The sequence below is a fragment of the Dipodomys spectabilis genome, unplaced genomic scaffold (assembly GCF_019054845.1).
Source record: "Dipodomys spectabilis isolate Male_0828 unplaced genomic scaffold, ASM1905484v1 ptg000001l, whole genome shotgun sequence".
In the NCBI taxonomy this organism is placed as follows: Eukaryota; Metazoa; Chordata; class Mammalia; order Rodentia; family Heteromyidae; genus Dipodomys; species Dipodomys spectabilis.
The window spans coordinates 32519959-32542185 of record NW_024870678.1 but is presented as its reverse complement, the minus strand read 5'-3'; the positions used below and the strand labels follow the sequence as shown (position 1 = coordinate 32542185).

Below are 22227 nucleotides of genomic sequence, written 5' to 3'. Positions count from 1 at the left end.
TTGTGATACCCATGGGGACACAGGACACGTGGGAATGAATGGAAAGTGTCCTATTGGGTTTGCTGATACACTGGCACTGGCATGACAGGCGACAGGAGCCCGTGGGTAAAAAGATTCCTACCATTGTGAAGAAGATGGAGACACTGAGTGGTAAAGAGAATGGTGCTCTCCCTTCCTCAGTTATAGATTGTTTATCATGAACTTCCCAAATCACATGGCTCAAGGCGTTCTTTCTTCTGTTTTTATCTTAGCTTGTTCTGTAAAGATTTGCCTCTCAAACAAAAGTAGCTGCACTATCCTTCAAGGCATTTTTCTTCACTCCTTGATCATGTGACACATTTCCATGGTTATACCCACAATGGCATTCAGTGATACACCACTAGACCCAGGTCAGAGTTTCCCCCATAGCAATGACCCGCACAGGTATACTGAATCAGACAAAGAGCTGATGAAGAAAGGAAAGTTTTACTCAGATCTTCTGAGGAAAGATGAAAAATCTGATCATTTTAATCTGCGAAGAAATAATTGAAACATAAGAATTCAGTCTGGATGAATAGTCTTTATTACTCTTCCTTTTAAAAGATGGGTTCAAAAGATAGTTTAGATAACTTTTCTCTATTACAGGAGAAGTTGGTGTTTCTTCTTTGGTTTGCAGCAAGAAAAGGTTTAGGAGTTTGGAGGGCTGGCTGGAATGAAGGAAAGTGGTTTCTTGCAACTACCCTGATGACCTGACTACTTCAAGATTTATTCCAAACCGAGACTTAAATTTCTAAGCTTGCATAGAGATTAGAGAGAAAGAGATTTGGCTACCAAAACTAAAACAAAAATGAAAGAATTGTAGTCTAGCATATTTCATGATGGAAAGTGTTGTGAAATGACAGTTAAAAATCTCATTGTATATCAAAGAATGGAGAAAAAGACAAAAGAAAAAAGCTACTGTCATGCATGAACATTTATGAAAAATGTCTCTAAAAAGATGAAAGCAAATCAAACTCATGAATGCATAAATACATAAAACATAACACAATGCATAAATATATAATACAATGCATAAATATATAATACAATACATAAATACATAATGGCCAGGCAGGGTTTATTTTAGTTTTGTTATATGCAATTCAAATCAGAATGTCTATCCTTGTGATGCACTGAATGATGAAGGGGAGGAAAATCAAGTGTTAATTTCATTAAGGACAATATTCATAATAAAATTCAAGCAAGATAAGAGCATGTGTTTTCTAAATCCCACTGCAGACATTTTACTTAATAGTAAAATGTTTCTGATGTCAAAAAGCAACCAATGATGCCATCATCTACCACACTGAATAAGATGACTTATCCATAGCAATAAGACAAGAAAAGACATAAAAGGTGGAAGAAAAGGCATGAAATTCTCATTTTCAGATATAATTGTCTTTATAGAGGTCTAACAGACTCTGTAAGCCAATACTAGAACTAATTAATGGGGATGTATAGATAGTTGGGTACAGTATTCATATATAAAAACTAAAAGCCTTCTAGATGAGAATAACAGCTAATTAAAATAACAGAAAAAATGTTCTAAACAAAATAACTTCAAAACCTATATAGCATCTAGGAATTATTTTTGTTTGTTTTGTTTTGAATTTAATGTTTCCCAGACTTCAATAAAGTTGGTGTTTATCATTTCTACCATGTGAGCCAGGCTTCCAGCCCTTTTACTACAGTTATTATTATTTTGTTTTTGTTGGTTGTGGGGCTTGAACTCTGGGCCTGGGCGCTGTCCCTGAGCTCTTCAGCTTAAGGCTACCACTTGAGCCACAGCGCCACTTCTGACCTTTTCTGTTAATGTGCTGCTGAGGAATCGAACCCAGGGCCTCATGCAGGCGAGGCAAGCACTCTACCACTGAGCCACCTTCCCAGCCCTACTATGGTTATTTTTGAAATAAGGTTTCTCAGCTCAAGCCAGCCTGGATTGAAGTCCTCCTATTTGTATGTTCTGCTGGTAGCTGTGATGACAGGGCCACATCACTGTGCATTTTATATTAAGATAGGGTCTCGTAAACTCTTTCATCCAGGCATAGCTAGGATGGCAAGAAAACATCATCACACCAGCTTTTGAGATGGAATTTTGTGAACTTTTTGCATGTGCAAAATCTCCTGAATCTCTTGATCTCCACCTCCTGAGTAGACTAGGATTATTGCGAATTTTTATTAGATACTACCTGGATGATGTAACATTAGCAGCATATCCAAGCCTCATTCCCCGCAGAGCACAGGGCTGCCTGAAGGACTACAATCATCAGCATCTGTGACACTTTTATGCTTCAAGAAATTTCAAAGCAAATACAGTGCACACACACAATAAAAGACTTCAATAAAGTTGGTGTTTATCATTTTATACTATGTTTCTCTGTATTTCAGAAATACAGGTTGAGCTGGACACTGGTGGCTCATGTCTGTAATTCTAGCTGCTCAGGAAGCTGAGATCTGAGGACTGAGGTTGAAGGCCAGCCCAGGCCAGAAAGTCTGTGAGACTCTTAGCTTGAATTAATGACCAGAAAACCACAAGTGGTGCTGTGGCTCAAAGTGGGTACAGTGCTAGCCTTGAGCAAAAGAGCCCAGGGCCTGAGTTCAAGCCACATGACCAACCAAAAAGAAAGAAAGAAAGAAAAGAAACACAGAGTATCCTTTACCTTCTATGCTCAGAACCAAGTGTTTTTTTAATTTCAGATTCTGCCTGATTTCAGCATATTTACACACACACACACACAAAATGATATTTATTAGACATGGCACAAACCCACACACCAAATCACCTTCTGCATGTAGCTGGGAGGTCATTTACACACTATTTGGATTTTGTGTGTGTGTGTGTGTGTGTGTGTGTGTGTGTGTGTGTATGTGTGTGTGTGTATGTGTGTGTTTCAAATTAGAGATGCTATTTCCTGGAAAAAAGAACTGTAGTCAGCTGTTTTTCTTCAGGACAGCATGAAACCACTTCGTTTGCCCTCTTTAATTTTGGAGATTGAAATCTTACTTGGTGGACCACAATGGCACTGCATTATATTGAGAGACCTAGATCTGAATCAATAATAGAAACTTTAAAGTTTATCATTTCAAGCCCTGACATTGATTTGCTAAAAGAGCTATATTTTTGTAAACTGATTGATGTAAAAGGATATGATAAAAGATTCATAAATAGCATTGACATAAAATCTCACGTTGGTGCTCTTATTTAACCAAATGTAATAAACAGTAAAGATGTTTGAGCTCTAAATTTAGATCTTAGGCTTAAGAGAAAGGAAATAAAGACAAGTGAGACAAAACAGTATCAATAATTCAGTGTAAAAGTCAAACAAGCTTTCTTTTTTTTGGGGGGGGGGGGTCCGGTCGTGGGGCCTGAACTCTGGGCCTGGGAGCTGTCCCTCAGCTTTTCAGCTCAAGGCTAGCACTCTACCACTTGAGCCACAGCGCCACTTCCAGCTTTTTTCTTTTTGCTTATGTGGTGCTGAGGAATTGAACCCAGGGCCTCAGGCATGCAAGGCAAGCGCTCTACCACTAGCCACCTTCCCAGTCCCAAACAAGCTTTCTGAGAGCAATGCAAGGTGTTAGAGTCTTGACAAAAGCATGTATTTAAAATGGTTGAAACTGTATATCTGGCTCTATGTCCTTGAACCTGTAAGGTTTGTTCATCTTCAATAAAATATGAGTACTGGGCTGCGAATATGGCTTCATGTGTTTGCCTAGCATGCATGAGGCCCTGGGACCGATTCCTCAGTACCACATAAACAGAAAAGCCAGAAATAGTACTGTGGCCCAAGTGGTAGAGCTCTTATTTTGAGCAAAAAGTAGCTCAGAGAAAATGCCCAGGTCATGAGTTCAAGCCCCAGTCTTGGCAAAAAAAAATAAATAAAATGTGAGCGTAACAGTAGATTCCGCTTCCTCCCAGAGCTAGTAAGAGGGTTAAGTGAGATGATACGGGAATGGTGTGAGCTACGTAGGGGCAAGCAGGAACACAGTCATTTGTAATTGTCAGGGCATCAGTGCTTCAAGCCTGTTTTAGACAGATCAGACTTTCAAGGTCGATGACTATCCAAAAGGAAAGAGTGGAGAATTAATTTTGGTACATGAAGGTCTTGCTGCTCATCCTACTTTCACAGCCCAGGCTGCCCTGCAGAGTCCCCAGTGACTAACTCATCGGTATGCCTCTTTCCATCAGGAGACACGTGAGCATTTATATCCTGAGGAATCCAAGTTCTCTCCTGGAGTCAAACAGACTTCCTGAGGCACGGATGCTGTACTCTAGCGGGAGGCGCAAGGCTAAAGGTCCGGGGACTGGAGTCAGGGGTTCTAGAGGATGCATAGGAAGATAGGATTATGGGGTGCAGGAAGATGGGATGGGGAAAGGGATGATGCGTCTGAAGCCCTCAGGCTTCCGGCAAGAAGGATGCCTTCTGTAGCTCCTTGTTACCATCAGCTTTCAGCCCAACCACAGGAGACCAGGGCCCCCAGCATCCGGCTCTGTCACCCTGTCATCTCTTCTTGGCTTGCAGGGTCATCAGTAGGCTTTGAATGGATTCACAAGAATCCAGGGATTCACAAGATTTATCACCACCGACGGCGCCAACACCAACACGGTACTAATGAACCTGTGATTCTGAATTCTCTTACTCCTGTTTTTTTCTGTATTTTATCTTCTGATTGCTGTGCTTACTTTATCTGGACAGCGTTTGTCCACATGGCTGTACACTTGAGACTTTTCACAATGCTACAATGCCCCAGACCCACCAGGGTTGCTGAATCAGGGTTGCTGGGCCTAGCTGCGTTGTCCCTGTGCTCTTCAGCTCAAGGCGAGAGCTCTACCGCTTGAGCCACAGCACCACTTCCAGTTTTCTAGTGGTTTATTGGAAATAAGAATCTCTCAGACTTTCCTGCCTGGGCTGGCTTTGAACCATAATCCTCAGATCTCAGCCTCCTGAGTAGCTAGGATTACAGGCATGAGCCACCAGCGCCAGGCTTGAATCAGAATTTCTAAAGCATCCAGGGACTGCATTTTTCAGGGGAGGAGGGATGGGCAGTCCTGGGACTTGAACTCAGGGCCTGTGTGCTGTCCCTGAGCTTTTTCATTCAAGGCTAATGCTCAATCACTTAAGCCACACTTTTTTTTTTTTTTTTTGGCTGCTTGAGCTGGCTTTGAACCTGGATCCTCAGATCTCAATCTCCTGAGTAGCTAGAATTAGAAATGTGAGGTGCTAGTGTCCAGCTCAACCACCCACCAGCACCTGACCAGCCATTGCATTTTTAAATAAGCTTCAAAAGCCAGACACAGATGCCTCACACCTATAATCCGTAGGCAGGAATCCTCTTTCTGGAAGGTTCCGTGAGGTGGCAGTGGCGGTGGGGGAGAAACAACAGACATGATAGAAAAGATCATTGTATCCTGGGTTAGAAATTGCTGAATGCTGTGAGAAAAAGGAAAAGTAAAGAAGTGTGTGTGTGCATGGGAGCCTAGAAAGCTGCATTTGTAAGATTCACAGAGACTTAGGCAAGCAGGGACCAACTCAGTAAAGACTCACCTCTGGCCATGTACACGGCTTAACCTGGATTCCAATCCCCACAGACTGAATCTGAGCATCAGAGCTCCTAGCCTGCCCTCCCACCTTCTTCCCACCTGTCTCTTCCCAGTTTCTCAACTGACAACTTCCTTACTCACTCCTGACTCATTTACCTCCCTCCTATTTACTGGTGTGATTTTCTAGCCTAGTTATTTCCTACCTTCCTAAATGCTGACAAGTTTCTGCTAAATTACTTGAAATGAGTAATTGATCAGCATGTTTATATCATAGGACTTACAGGATTTACTGTATGTTTACTGTGATCAGTTCACACCCCAGGCAGAAGAAAATTTATAGAAAATCCAGTGTAGGTGGAGATGAACAAAAGTGGGTAGGTATACCTATTAGGGTGTCATGTTTATGTCCTGGTGTGGGAGAAAGATTTCCAACCCCTACCAAGACAAATAGGTCTCTTCCTTGAGTCAGAAAGATGGAGAAGGATAGAATACTGACTAAATGGGAGAGTCATATAGAATGCAAGAATGTTTCTAGCTAGAAAAACATCAGGGCACATGGTCCATAAAAATGTTTGATGACACATGTATATAGTCCTAGAGCTGAGAAGATCAAGGCAGCAGGATCGAAGGTTCCAGAACCACCTGGGCTATTATAATGAGACGATATCTCAAAGAAATCAATGAGGGAGAGGAAATCAAGCCCCTTAATTAGAGATGAAAAGTAAAGGTTCCTTAGGCTGTATTTGTCTGAGAGACATTCATACTCTTCTTATGTTAGAAACAACCTTTTAGGATCCACTTACCTATTGAAGTGGTAGATGTCCTGTATGTTTCCAAAAAGGGCGGCTCGATCTTCGGTTGCCAGGGGGAGTTTTGTTTGGTCCCTGATACAGGCGAGGTAATCCTGAGAAGTCAATGAGAAGGATCTTAAACACTCTTGACCTTTTCCTAGTCATCCATAACTATGCAAGATGAATAATTCATATCTTTTTAAAGTAATTATGATACTGATGCACTTGTTAACCGCTATCATGAGAATCCAGAGTTGCTGTCTGATTAATGAAGATGATACTTACCTATTTATAGAATGTGAGGTTTTAGCCAGGAGAAAGAGTGTAGTATAAGCCTCTACCCTCTAACAGTATCACAGCTCTCCTGGATGCATGAAGATTAAAGTTAGCGATAATAATGTCAGAGTATTTCCTGTTCTCTGGGCTCATTTATATGATTAAAAGAGCCTCTCCCTGGGTATAGAGGCTCACACCTATAATCCTATCTACTCAGTGGGCTGAGATCTGAGGATCATAGTTTGAAGCCAGAGTGGGCAGGAAGATCTGTGAGACTCCTATCTCCAATTAACCACACGCACAACCGTACACACAAGCACACACCCAAAACCCAGATGTGGAGCTGTGGTTCAAGTTCTAGAATGCTAGCCTTGAGCACAAAAGCTCAGGGACTCAGGAACAGCTCTCAGGTCCTGAGTTCAAGATCCAGGACTGGAAAAAAAAAAGCCAACAACAAAAAGAAATTCTAAGACTGGGTGCTGGTAGCTCATACTTGCAACTCTAGTCAGAAGGTTGAGATCTGAGGATCGAGGTTCACAGCCAGCCTGGGCAGGAAAAGTCTATAAGACTCTTACTTCCAACTAACCACAAAAAGCCAGAAGTAGAGCTGAGGTTCAAGTAGTACAGCACTAGGCTGAGGGGAAAAGCTAAGGGATAGCGTGCACAGGCCTGAGTTCAAGCCCCAGTATGGGAAGAGAAAGAAGAGAGAGAGAAAGAGAGAGAGAGAAAGAGAGAGAGGGCTATAAAACTCATGTAGCAGGAAAACAGAAACAAAACATTCTGTAATGTGGCAGAGTTGTTTTACACATTATATTGAATTCATAAGACTAAAACTAAGTCTTCCCTCCCGTACTAGTTTACTAATAAAAGTTAAAAAAAATAAGAATATGAACTATATGCAACTCATGGGCAGGATGGAAGGGGAAAATTGGGGAGAAAGCAAAGCAAGGGGTAATACTGTCCAAAAGAGTAATGCACTTATTATGAAGTAGTAACCCCTCTGTACAGCACCTTAATGACAGTAAAATTATATTTAATAATAGTAGAATTATTTTATAAAAAGAAAAAAATAATCACATAACTCATTTTCCTGTGATAAGGCCAAATATTATGGACATATTTTAGCAAAGAAACAGCATCTAGGCTGGGAATGTGGCTTAGTGGTAGAGCGCTTGCTTAGCATGCATGAAGCCCTGGGTTCGATACCTCAGTACCACATAAACAGAAAAAATGGGAAGTGGTGCTGTGGCTCAAGTGGTAGAGGGCTAGCCTTGAGCAAAAGAAGCTTAGGGACAGCACTCAGGCTCTGAGTTCAAGCCCCTGGACAGAAAGAAAGAAAGAAAGAGAGAGAGAGAGAAAGAGAGAGAGAGAGAGAGAAAGAGAGAGAAAGAAAGAGAGAGAGAAAGAGAGAGAGAAAGAGAGAGAGAGAAAGAGAGAGAAAGAGAGAGAAAGAAAGAAAGAAAGAAAGAGGAAAGAAGGAAGGAAGGAAGGAAGGAAGGAAGGAAGGAAGGAAAGAAGAAGGAAGGAGGGAGGGAGGGAAGGAGGGAGGGAAGAAAAGCAAGCAAGCAAGCAGGAAGTTGGAAGGAAGGAAGGAAGGAAGGAAGGAAAAGAAACAGCTTCCAAACATACTTTTTTTTTCCTGGCCTGGGGCTTAAACTCAGGGCCTGGGCGCTGTCCCTGAAGTATTTTGCTCAAGGCTAGCATCCTAACACTTGAGCCACAGTTCCACATTTGGCTTTTTTGGTGCTTAATTGGAAATATGAGTCTTCTGGACTTTCTTGCCCGGGCTGGCTTTGAACTATTATTCTTAGATCTTAGCCGCCTGAGTAGCTAGGATTACAGGCATGAACCACCAGGGCCCGGCTCAAAACACATTTAACACGGGCTGAGACCCACAGTGGGTTAACCTGCCGAAGCTGAGCTCTCTGAGCCATGGAGAGGAAGACTGCTTTCCACCGCTTATGTGAGAGTTCATGACTGAGCGTCCTCTTCTTCTAGGGATGCTGCAGAAGGAACTCAGCAGGAGGCAAACACACAATAAAAGGAAGAGTGAAAACAGCTGGAATAATCTAAAATAACAGATAAAAGCAGTCTCCTCTGTGCTGCTGTACAATCCTGAAGATCACATCCAAAATGAAAGAGGCAAAACACCAGGGTCTGGCCAGGCCCGAGTCACAGCAACCAGATTCCCCTGGTTGGCGGGGCTGAACGAGACAAGGAACAATCCATTTTCTTACTGCAAGTACAAAGCTTGCTCACTTGCAGAAATCAGAGGAGACTGAATTCTTCATGTGAGTAAAAGACCAAGTTAAGGAGCTTGAGGAATTTCATCTGGAGATAGAGACAAAGAATTATGGCCTCTTTCCAACGAATGATGGCCCATCTCCAATGAAAAAGAACTTCTAAATGTTCAGCCTTCATGGAAGAGACACACTAGACTTTAAAAGCTGTTTGTTTTCTGAAGTTGTTGAGAAAACAGAGCACTAGGAAAGGTCACATTTTTGTAGGTCACTCTAGATAACAGATCAAAGTTGCATGGCCACACTTGTTTCCCTCCTGATTATAATTAAGTCTTTAAAAACCTGATATGTAAACCCTGAGCCAGTTACTGACAACTACCATAGCGCGTACAGCGCCGGTGCTGTACACTCATCTGAAGCCAAAATGAGGGCGTTGCATCTCTGCGCTAATAACAGTTCATTCTGTGATGCAAATGACAGGGCAAGGACACCAGGGAAATTTATTAGCACCTGCCATGCTGCTTATTAATTTTATTGGCTTGAGGTCAGCATGCACAGCTTCCCTCCTGTTCACAAGGAAGGAACAATTTAAAATGTTTGCACAGGGAATAATTATGCTCTAAGAAGATCAAAGAATTAACCCTACTTTGGGAGAAGAGGAGAACAGCAAGATGCTCTTTAAAAAACAGAGAATCACTATTTGGTGGTTTTTCGGTTTCCTTCAAAGTATCTCTCTTCTAAGTTGTTTATGTTTTGAAGATCTCCACCAGTGTAAGATTTTGTAGGTGACTTTTCTCCTTCCATCAACTTTGGTAAAGTGCTGGCCTTGAGTGGAAGAGCCAAACCAGAGCAAGAAGCCCTGAGTTCAAGCCCAGTACCAGCATAAAACACGACAAGATCCAAGGATAGCCTAATGTGGTCCTATTCAGGATGTGCCAAATGTACAAGAATCAGTTGGCAAACTGTTTTTGTTCTGCCAAAAGAGAAGTACAGAAATTGAAATCAACTATGTAGAAACTTGTACACAACATTCTGAATTATTTTAATACAGATTTTTAACTTACTACTAATAAAAAAACATTGTGCTGGTAGTGGGGCTTGGACACTGGACAGAGGTGTTGTCCCATAGCTTCGTTGCTCAAAGCTGATGCTCTACCACTTCCAGCTTTTTGGTGGTTAACTGGAGATAAGAGTTTCATGGACTTTCCTTCCCTGGGCTGGTTTTGAACTGAGATCCACAGATCTGAGCCTCTTTTTTTTTTAGATCTGAGCCTCTTGAGAAGCTAGGATTACAAGCTCGAGCCACCAGTGCCCTAATCATAATACATTCTAAATTGAATATCTTTTTTTGGGGGGGTCCAGTCATGGGGCCTGAACTCTGGGCCTGGGCGCTGTCCCTTAGTTCTTCAGCTCAAGGCTACCGCTCTACCACTTGAGCCATAGCGCCACTTCTGGCTTTTTTCTTTTTGCGTATGTGGTGCTGAGGAATCGAACCCAGGGCCTCATGCATGCAAGGCAAGCGCTCTACCACTGAGCCACCTTCCCAGCCCCTAAACTGAATATCTTAACAATCATTTGGGTCTCTGTTGAATCAAGTCACAAATCTGAGCATGTTATCTGGTATGTCTTGTTTCTGTTTTCCTGTTTTTAGTCACTCATTTTCTCATCATATTTTACAAAAGTCTTAGTCTGTGGAAAGTTAAAAGAAAATGTATGTGCGCGCATGTGCGCACACACACACACACACTGTCCTAACCAGATTGAGATCTAGATAACCATCTAGCTGAAGAATGGATACCCTAGAAAGATCTGGAAGAGATTGCTGGAAACAGAAGGCAAATTCAATGTCCTTCCTAACTTTTTTTTTTTTTTTTGTCAGTCGTGGGGTTCAACTCAGGCCTGGGCGCTGTCCCTCAGCCTAAGGCTAGCGTTCTATCATTTGAGCCACAGCACCACTTCCGATTTTCTGGTCGTTTATTGGAGATCAGAGTTTCACGGATTTTTCCTGCCCAGGCTGCCTTTGAACCACGATCTTCAGATCTCAGCCTTCTGAGTAGCTAGGATTACAGGCATGAGTCACCTGTGCCCAGCTCCTAACCCATTTCTTGAAGATGCCCTGAGAGAAATCTGGTTAAGAGCCGTTCCTCAGGAACATTAGAACTCTGGTCTAGTAATAAACTATAACAAGAGAAAAGTAGTTACAATTCTAATGTCAATCAACACTTAATTTTTTTTCATTATTGTCATTTTTTTATTCTTGCTCTCTCTTCTGGCTTGTAGAAACAGAAGGAGCAGGAGGCTTCTGTCCCTCTGTCCTCCTGCTCTGATTTCACAAGGCTGCCTGTGGTGAAGGCTGGCACCTTTCAAACCAGCTTTGGCTAGGAACACTTTTACCTGCCAAGTTCTCTGGTAGCTCTTAAGATCTGCTTTCTTTTTGGATGAAGCATTTGTTTTAGAGAAAGTGTCTTTTTCCCTTTCTCCAATTTCTCTGCCTTTTCCAGAAAGTACTCTCTTGCCATGTGTTACATTTTCGATGTCACTGAAACTTGAATGATTCACACTCGTGTATCCACAGATCAAAAGCACCGTCACGTTCATTCAGATAACCCCAACCCTTTCTTGAGGACATGGAAATGGGTGCCAAGTTCTGTTTTACAAGAATTTTTCTCCTTCCTTCCTTCTTTCCTTCCTTCCTTTCTTCTTTCCTTCCTTTCTTCCTTCCTTCCTTTCTTCCTTCCTTCCTTCTTTCCTTCCTTCCTTCCTTTATTTTTTTGTCAGTCGTGGGGCCTGAAATCTGGGCCTGGACGCTGTTCCTCAGCTCTTCAGCTTAAGGCTAGCACTCTACCACTTGAGCCACTGTGCCACTTCTGGTTTTCTGAGTGGTTTACTGGAGATAAGAGTCTCACGGACTTTCCTGCCCGGGCTGGCTTTGAACCGCCATCTTCAGATCTCAGCCTCCTAAGTAGCTAGGATTACAGGCATGAGCCGCTGGTGCCTGGCTTATTATTATTATTATTTTTAATGAGGCACAAATGATCCCTTTCTCCCAGGAGCTAAAAAGAAGCAGCAGATTGGTGTTCTGGACACAGGACTTGTAAACGTTCTGTGGCAGGCAGGGACAGGAGGTGAAGGGCCAAGGAGTTGATCCCAGGAAGTAGAGTCATTCCTGGAGGAGGTAAGGGAAGAGTGGACTCCATGAACATCAGCAGAGGTGACAGTACAGAGAGAAGAAGATGGGGAGATGAAGAAGTCGCATGGGAGGACAGACATGAGGAAGCAAGGTGCAGGACAACAAGAAGTGGTTGGCTCAGGATGGGAAGATCTCGGGGCTGCACCAGCTGGAGAAGGAAGATGGAAGCAGGAGGTCACAGACTGGAGGATGGGCTGCTCTTCCTGACCAGACAGGTGACAGCCATTGTCCTCTGCACAGGGAAGACACGAGCCACATGACCAAACCCCAGTGCATGCACCTCTCCCCATCTCTAAGAGAGCTGAAAGGAAGGTGGCCTTAGGAGAACAGCTAGGCACTGGTGGCTCACGCCTGTAATCCTAGCTACTCAGGCAGCTGTGACCTGAGGAGCTCAGTTGGAAGCCAGCCAACCCAGGAAAGCCCACAGAGACTCTCATCTCCAATTAGCCAATACAAAAGCCAGAAGTGGAGCTGTGGCTCAAGTGATACAGCTCTACCTTCAGCAGAAAAGCTCAAGAACAGTGCTCAGGCCCTGAGTTCAGGACTGGCGGACACATGGACACACACACACACACACACACACACACACACACACACACACACACAGAGGTATATGGAGGTTAAAATCACATGTCAGGCTGGGCTTATAAGGCTGGAATGACTCAAGGAGGGCCCTAAGGAAGAGTTATTAGAACAACACCTGTGACCAGTTTGTGCTCAGAATGTTCCGGAGAAGCTAGAAGTGCTCTTCAGTGCAGAGTTGGGCACCACCCTATAGAGCTGTGGCTAACCATGGCAGTTACCTTGCCATAAGGAAGCATTGTCTTTTAACTGAAATATAACATGCTTAAATCTGCGTGTGTGTGTGTGTGTGTGTGTGTGTGTGTGTGTGTGTGTGAGAGAGAGAGAGAGAGAGAGAGAGCGGGAAAAAACTGGGGCTTCTTAAACTGAAGGCCTAGAGCTTGAACTCAGGCTCTAGGCACTGTCCCTTAGCTTCTTTCCTCAAGGCTGCTGTTCAACCATTTGAGCCACAGCTCTGCCCTTTTGGCTTTTTGCTGGTTAACTGGTGATAAGAGTCTCACAGACTTTCTGACTTGGGCTGGCTTCGAGCCAGCATCCCCAGATCTCAGCCTTTTTTGTAGCTAGGATACAAAAGTGAGTCCTGGCTTCCATCACTTGATTTTCTCTGCTCATCATCTGGGTGACTTTACATAGAATTTCTTTCATTTATTTATTTATTTAACTCTCCTGATTACAAGCCATGTAAAGGCACAGTTATATATAATTAGTTGTGGCTACAATCTTTGAAGTAGAAAGCAAGGATGGCTGAGGAGGTGGTAGAAGGATGGGAAGGTTTAGGCAAAGCTTCACATCCCTGAAAATCAGAAACCGATTCATCTCAATTACCACCAGAACACTGCTGGTCTACTTTGAATCAGCCAATTAAGGCGAAATTAAGTACAGCCTGAAGGGATTTTTATACTGTGGGAAAAAATAAAAGATCAGTAAAATAAAGGCACATTATTAGATAATCTGAACCACAACTCCTCCTCAGTGCTATCATCACCTTAAAGTTTACTGCTAGCTCACTGAATTAGTTGATTATGCGTTATTTTATTTAATTGCCACTGAACCCTAAAGAGTGGGTTCCTTTATGAATCCCCTTTTACTGGAAGCTTAGATAGGTTCCATTATTCTTCCACCATTGCCAAGTGAATATATGCCTCAAGTCATATTCAAACCAGGATTTGCTGTCTACGGGCTGGGCACTGAAAACCCACCACCTTGCTTCAAAAGTTCTGTACATAAACAGTTATGTATAAACAAGAGGAAGGCTTGAAGTTGACTTATTCTAGGAGTTAGATGGGTGTGTGTGTGTGTGTGTGTGTGTGTGTGTGCGCGCGCGTGTGTGTGTGCTGGTAGTAGAGATTGAACTCAGGGCCTAGAGCTCTTACTTGGCTCTTTTGCTCCAGGCTGGTGCTTTACCACCTAAGCCACACCTTCACTTCCAGCTTTTTAGCGATTAATTGGAAATAAAGAGTCTCATGGACTTTTCTGCCTGGGCTAGGCTTTGAACCAAGATCCTCAGATCTCAGTTTCTTGATTAGTTAGGATTACAGCTGTGAATCATGGGTGCCCAGTTTCTACCTAATTCTTAATTGTAGAGGCTCAGAAATTTGAACCCACAGACACCAAATAATAGCACATTCAAACACATCCAACATTCATGCACACATTACTGATTATTGTATGCCTAACCTAAACATGTGTTAACTATAGGATTTATTTAATAAAATGCACCACTTTATCATCGTTTATACAGAGACCAAAAGAATATGTAGATAAGTCTCATAGCAAGTCCACTTATATTCAGTAGGCACTCAAACAGTGTTCATCTGATGAGTCAGAAGGCTTTAAAGACAAAAGCCTTGTGTTAATGTGGGCTAGATTCCTTAGAACTCCAACCTTGAAACCAAATAAAGTTTCAAACAAACAAGAGAGACAGAGGCTACTTGGATAGTATTAACTAGAAAGACAAGAATTTTCAACTTGGCCATTTACAGAGTCACATAGCTCAAGGTCAAGCTATTCTCCTCGAAAATCACAGTTCAATGAGGTTGAATATATTAAAATAAAGAATCTACACCAGGGCTGACCTTCCAGGCTGCTTTTCAAGGGGGATGAATGTTATTACTCGGACAGCATTAGGTAATCCATTGCTAAATATGGAAGTGCATAGGCCAAATTATTCCATTCACTGTACCAAAAACAATGAGGGGCCCCCTAAGGACATATCTGATTGCCCTTCTAGTTATACTGCAGTTGATCTCATCATAGCAAAGTCTCTACTGAAAATTATTTGTTGATACAGATGCAGTTGTGGGCCTGACGGCTTGCAGAGATAGGCAGAAGGACCCAGCAGAGAGAAAGCAGGGGAAGAGGGGGAACTTTCCTTAGGGACACAGGGAGACTAAAACAATGGGATGTTCCCAAGGAACTTATTTGCAAAGGGTGCTTAGCTAGGGAATATGTTAAAAGATTTCCTTTTGTCATACTGCTCTGGAGACCTGGGTCAAATTTGTACCCAAGGGATGAAATGTGTGATATGGGGAAACTATTTGTTCATCTCTTTAAGGCACAAAGTCTATGGCATGATGTTGTCACTAAGAACTGAAATGATCCAGACAGCACAACAGACAGAGGGTGAAAGCGAACATGCTCATAAGACAGGATTTTCATAAGGGATTTTTTCAAGAGATTATATGTGTGTGTGTGTGTGTGTGTGTGTGTGTGTGTGTGTGTGTGTGTGTGTGTAAAATGTGGCAGTGCATGCCTGTAATTCAGCTACTTTGGAGGCAGCAGTAGAAGGACTGCACTCTGAGCTCAACCCAGGCAAAAGCACAGGACCCTACCTGAAAAATAAACTAGAAGCCATGGACTGTGACACGGCTCAAGAGGTAAGCATGAAACCCAAGTTCAACTCACAGTACTCGTCACCCCTCTCCTCCCCCCATAGGACTTTCTACAGAAGTATTGCATATCTTTTTTTCCATCTGCTGAACATATGCTGTTCCAGGACAGCAAAACCACACAGGGTTTTGGTGACCGAATGCCAGGTTCACCATGGACAGGCTCTGGGTGTGGTATGGTGCAAATGTACCAGCTACGAATCAGGAAGCCTGGATCTGGGCCCTGGACTGTGGGCGGCCTGATGGCTTTGCTGAGACTCCACTCCCAATAGGACTAGCACAATGTCCAGGCCTGCTCTACCTTTCAGGACTGGTCACCAAGGCACATTCCAGCCAACTGGCCCAGAGGCTGAGCACATTGGCTGGTGGCAATTGCTATCATGTTTCCTTCTATGCAGGGCCGAGAGGTGGGCTGGATTGGAGTCCCTTCTGGCTCAAAAGCCAACAAATTCTATCTGTACACTGACACACGATGACAAGTTCTGCCCCAGTATTGAGAGACATTGAAGATCAATTTCTACAGGCAGCTACTTATCAACCATCCATGATGGGAGAGGATGAGAAGCATGGAAAATGCTGCTGCCCTAGGATTCTAAGACCTTCCCCCACCCCCATCTCTAACTTGGCTTTTTCACTTAAGGCTGGTACTCTACCACATAAGCCACATCTCCACTTCCAGTTTTTCGTTGGTCCATTGGAGATAAGAGTCTCAGACTTTCCTGCTTGGCTGTCTTCAGACTGAGATTCTCAGATCTCAGTCTCCTGAGTATCTAGGATCACACGTGTGAGCCACGAGCCCCTGGCAGCAATGGCTGCCCCCTTCCCCACCAATCCTGAGATAAAGATCACCAAGTCTGATCAAGACTGATTAGCTCTGGCTCCTTCCCTACAGAATACAGAACGCATGCCAGTAACACCCAGTTCATGGGACCAAGTTTGTTGGGACTCCTGGAGCTGAGGCTTTTGACTTAAAATTCTGGACACATTACTTAATCTCTAATTTTCAAATGACTTGTAAAACTCAGACTGGAAGTATGTCTGCCACTAAACTCCTTCAATGATTTGTCATAGCCTTTGGCAGAGAAGGGAGTTGTTTCCTTCAAGGTCTGTGGTCCCTGCCAAGCTTTCTAGGCTCCTCCTCTGTCATATCCTAGCCCCGCCCACTCCCTTGCTCCTCCAGCAGGAAGTAATGCCCTTGTCCCCTGTCCCTTCAACTTCTCTCTTCCTGTTCTATCCTGGCTGCCAGTATTGTCCCTCCACCTCGGTCACACCTGGCTAAGTCACCTTTAAGATTTGTCCCCTCCCTTTCTGATTCGTCCTACCCCAGGTTCCGAGGGTCCTGGGTCCAGAGATGCTGTACATATTTCTATTTGTAAATCCAGGAAGAAGAGAGCCAAGGTCATCTCTGGAAGAGCTAGAAACTCCTCTGTAGCTCTTTCTCTCTCTCAGAGCTGGGGTCAGCCCTGGGGTACGAGCTGTGTCTTAGCTTCCAGAACTGATGTTTGCAGAACAGATTCCTGGACATTTGAATATCTGCCACCAGGGTGAAGCAGAGACCAAAAGGGTTGGGTAAAAAGAGCCCCTTTGATGCTAGTGCTCTCTCTCTCTCTCTCTCTCTCTCTCTCACACACACACACACACACACACACACACACACACAGTGGCAAGAAAAGCACAGAGTCCTAATCCAGCCCAATAGTTCTCCAGCCCTCCCTCCCCGCTCAGTCCCAGGGACAGTCTTTTTTTTACACCACCACCTCTTGAAGATGACAAAGGTTGCTAAACGACTCCCCATCTTCCCAGCTCCAGCCTGGATACAAGAAAAGAACCGCTTTTCTAATCAAAAGTAGATTAACTCTCTGAGCATCTGCATTTGTTACACCATTGTCTAGGCCCTAAACAGACCCCGGGGCAAGTGATTTATCCCTGGCTTTGTGGAAAGAGGACAAAAGCAGCTGGGCATTGATTGTGGGCTGGCCCAGCGCCCTCCTTCCTCAGCCCCTGTGGGAGCCTCCTGAAAGGCTAACAGCAGGGGCTCATAAACCCTGCCAGCAGCAGAGGATGCTGGGACATTTTCTTGTACATGTAGAGAGAAAGAAAAAGGAGGGTTTTTTTCCTTAAAAGAAAATATCTTAAAGTTTAAAGGAATGGCTCCTTTGCTACCCCCCCATCTCTTTCTCTCTCTCTCTCTCTCACACAAACACAAACACACACATACACACACACACACACACACACACACACGTCTTATAGACAGCAGAGGAAACTGAGGCATGACCTATTTGTCATTTGAAACATCATGGGTGGACTACTGCCAGCCTCTACTGTCTGTAACCTACTTTCTGGGTGGGTTTCTTCATATTAGTTCAATAAAATCAAAACTCTTCTTTTATGAATCGTGTTCAAAGTCGAACAAGCATTCATTCACTTGTGCCTAAGGTGCGATCCTCCCCACCTTCCCTGCAGACCTGTATTGTTTTCCTAACACTCCTCCCCTTAAGGAAGACAGTTCTGTCTTTCTACAAGCTTTAATTTCACTTTTGTTCAGGGATCCATTACTGTATAAAGTCCCCCCCCCCCCCCAAGCATTACAAGTTCATTGTAAGGACTGAAATTTAGACACTCACTACAATGTGGGTGAACCCTGGAACTAATACAGCCTGAGCCATGGGCACAAGAGACCTGGGGTAGGCCACAGACAGGAAGCAGACTGGGGTAGGAAGGGAAGACAGTGGGCAGTTCCTGTTTCATGGGGAAAGCAACCCTGTTGGAGATGACAAGAAAGACCTAGAAGAGAACAATGAGGATGGCTGCACAACATTGTGAGTATACTTACAGTTGTGAGGATATTTACGGTTGTGAGTATACTGACAGTTGTGAGTTGTAGTTTAAAAACTAAGTTATAACTCCTTTACCACCATAAAACCCATCTATAAAGTTAGTTATAAACTCTTCGTTTATGAAGGCCAGGCAACAGACAATGTATTTTTAGATACTGCAGCTAACATGGTAAAATAATTTCTTAGCTGGGCACTGGCAGCTAATGCCTGTAATCCTAACTACTCAAGAGGCTGAGCTCTGAGGAGGGAGTTTGAAGCCAGCCCAAGTAGAAAAGTCCATGAGACTCTTATCCAATTATCCAGCAAAAAGCCAGAAGTGGAGATGTCATTCAAATGAGAGAGAGCCAACCTTGAGTGAAAAGGTAATGGAAAGCAGCTAGATCCTGAGTTCAAGCCCTGGTACTGGCAAATAAAGAGAATTTTTTAAAAAAAAATTTAGGTCTATCGGAAAGAACTGCAATTCTGTTCCATTCACAAATAGAACTCACCAGAGTGGCTATAGCCTCTGCCCTGTCCTCCCGTGGTCTTATGTTGGTTAGGTGGAGGAAGCTGTTCTTTCCTTTAGGTCCTTAGCTGTCACAGTCACCTTGTTACACCCCTCCCCTCCCATTGGCTATAGGCCAGGAAAGCAAATCATCAAGCTTATTTTAAACATATAGTGTAAATGGGCCCATGGTGAGAGCTTGGGCCTCTTCGTGGGTCAAGACACAGGGTTTACTGTTCAGTGTTTGAAATATCTGTTTTGGCAGCTCAAAGGACTCACTTATTTCCTGGTTGCATTCTTGAGAGCTGAGGCTGGTGGGGATGTGATCGCCAGTCATCTGTACATTGAGGCTTTCTGAATCGGACTCATTTATACAGCAAGAGGCTGAGGTCAGACAGGCTATTTGTCCATGGGCACACAGCTGACTGTCAGCAAGAGGCCAAAGTCCAGATCTAAGCTCTGTCTATTAATCAACCCTAGTTTGACTCAGCCCAAATCAAATGTTTATATATTCTTCCCAGAACCCCTCTGTATTTCTTCTGGTTCAAATGGGATTCTGGAGGTAGCTCCTACTTCAAAACAGGAGTTGGGAAGACAGAAGGGGACTAAGGTATCAACCAATCTGTTAACAACTACATTTACGCAAACCCAGAAATACCAGATCTTGCAGAAAAATAATTTTTCACCATCAAAAGCTACCTATACTAGTATTAGGGGAGGAAGGGCAAATTATGGGTTGCTTTAGACTTTTCCCAAGCAGGAAGTGACCCTAATTGTTCTAGACTCTTCTCTATCTCCTGCTCCGATTTTGTCTGAACTATGTGGACAATATGTGGACACTAGATAAAGGGACAATCTCTTCAGAGCCCCATGATCAATTTTTTTTTCTTTGTTGGTCATGGGGCTTGAATTCTGGGCCTGGGCACTGTCCCTCAGCTCTTCAGCTCAAGGCTAGTGCTCTACCATTTGAGCCACAGTGCTACTTCCGACTTTTTCTGCTTACGTGGTGCTGAGGAATCAAACCCAGGGCCTCATGCATGCAAGACAAGCACTCTACTGCTGAGCTACCTTCCCATTCCCCATGCTCAATTTGATCTTTGGCAATGGTCAAGTATATATGAGTATATATAAGTATATATGAGGACCTGCCTTAACTAGTACTAAGGGGCACTCAGTAAAATGCTTTCTGATTTTTCCAACTGTTTTTGAGGGGGCTTGAACTCAGGGCCTGGGCGTTGTCCCTGAGCCTCTTTGTACTCAAGGCTAGTGCTCTACCACTTGAGCCACAGTGCCACTTGTGGTTTTTGAGTGGTTAGCTGGAGATATGAGTCTCATGGAATTTCTTGCCCGGTCTGGCTTTGAACCGCAACCCTCAGATCTCAGCCTCCTAAGCATCTAGGATTATAGGCATAAGCCATTGACGCCTGGCTTTCCAATTGTTTCTAAGTGATGAATGGGGCAGGACCAGGCTACATCCCAGCACTGAACATATTTAGTAGTGGCATCTGGGGCTCTGACCTCTATCAGCTGTTAAGGGTTTGAGCTAGACTGGGTCTGTGCTATGCACTTACAGGAGGTAACTCATTTGACCCACACCATATCCTAGAAGGTGTTCATTATCATCCCCATTTTCTTTTTTTGGTCTGTCATTGGGCTTGAACCCTGGGCTTGGGGTGCTGTCCCTGTGCTCTTTAGCTCATAGCAAGTGCTCTACCTCTTGAGCCACAGCGCCACTTCTGGTTTTCTAGTGATTTATTGGGGATAAGAATCTCATGGACTTTCCTGCCTGAGCTGGGTTTGAACCGTGGTCCTCAAATCTCAGCCACCTGAGTAACTAGGATTACAGTGCCTGGCTATCATCCCCATTTTAAAGGAAGAAATAGAAGGCTGTAGAAGTAAAGTAACTGTTCAAGATCAAAGGTAGCAAGCAACAAAGTTAGAATTCATTACCATTTGTAGCAACCACTGGGATCTGTTTCCTCATGTGAAAAAAAATGACAGCGGCAAATATCTACTGCAAATATGCACAGCTAAGTATTCAGCACATATTTATCAATGGCCTCATACATGTACATCAGATTCAATGCGGAATCTGAAACCTGCATACAAAAGTCTATAAAGTATAAAACATATAGAGATCCTCCCTGCTCTTTTGGAATCGATAGTAAGACCTAACCAGACTATTTCCAGTTCTAAAATATGGCATGATTTCCTTAAATAATTTTTAAATCCCAAGCTAAAATTAAAAGCAACCCAATTATACATCAACATATGAAGGAGTAAGTAAAATATAGTATTCAAAATACAATGGAATATTTATTATTCAGCCTGTAAGGAAAGGAAGGGATTTGCTGTACCATGGCTGAACTTAGAAGATACTATGCTCAGCAAAGTAAGCCAGTCATAGCAGGAGAGAAAGTGTATGATTCTCTTTAGAATGGTGAAATTCATTGTGAAAGGAAGAATGGTGGGATGCTGAGGGAGGATGAGTAGGAAGGAGAGTTTTCATTTATGGAAATTAATGAAGAGTTCTAGTGATAGCTACTGGTAATGGATACAATGTGAATGCATGTAATACTCCTAAACTGTATACTAACATTAGTCAAAACAGTCCTCTTCAAATTTTACCATGTCAATGGCTTTATGACTTTCAAAATTCCATGTATGCAAGGTGCTGAGTGGAACAAAGTCTTTCCTTTTAAATAGTAAAATAATCTTGGGAAGAGGACAAACTAAAAACACTAATTAATGATCAGAGATCAGTTAACTACTAAATAACATAGTTGACATGTTGTATATCAGCCCAAGTTGCCTCTTCCTTTTCTTGGTGGCAGGACACAGGGGTGACTGGATGCACGCACACACACACACACACACACACGCACACACACACACACACACACACACACACACAGAGGCTACAATTTTCTTGTGATGGGATTAATATCCACTGTGATCAGTTTCACCAGGTACAAGTAACACGTTTTGGGGGGGAGGGAACAGGAGGCATTTTTGGCCATGAGAAACTTCTCTTAACTGCAGGTTGATGCGTTGAGAACATAATTTCCTAAATTTTATAATTCTCTGCCCACTCAGTATAATTGAATAGTCAAGATGGCACACATCCAAAGAGCAGCATGGTTCTAACCCAAATGAAAGAACTTGTTTTAGCAAATCTTCATTAGGATTCCCCCCCCCCAAGTTCCCCCCCCCCCTACCAGCAGTCTTTGAAATACATTAGCTATTCTTTAGTACACCAGAAATAACAGCTACTCAATCACCTGAGCTAACTGAAGTTTCTGAAATGCCTTTCCTTTCATTTAAAGTCACAATGTTGCCTGAAAAGTAAAGCTATGGAGAATGGGAGGAGGCCTTTTAA

General features: G+C 43.3%; 1 protein-coding gene across 1 annotated transcript in view; it reads right to left on the bottom strand.

Moving 5' to 3' along the window:
* Plekhg1 (pleckstrin homology and RhoGEF domain containing G1) overlaps window positions 1-22227 on the bottom strand; it is a 137226-nt gene that overhangs the window by 39092 nt on the left and 75907 nt on the right. Inside the window, exon 3 of the mRNA XM_042672896.1 lies at window positions 6361-6461. Within this exon, the coding sequence (XP_042528830.1) occupies window positions 6361-6461 (101 nt within the window). The remainder of the gene's footprint in view (window positions 1-6360; window positions 6462-22227) is intronic.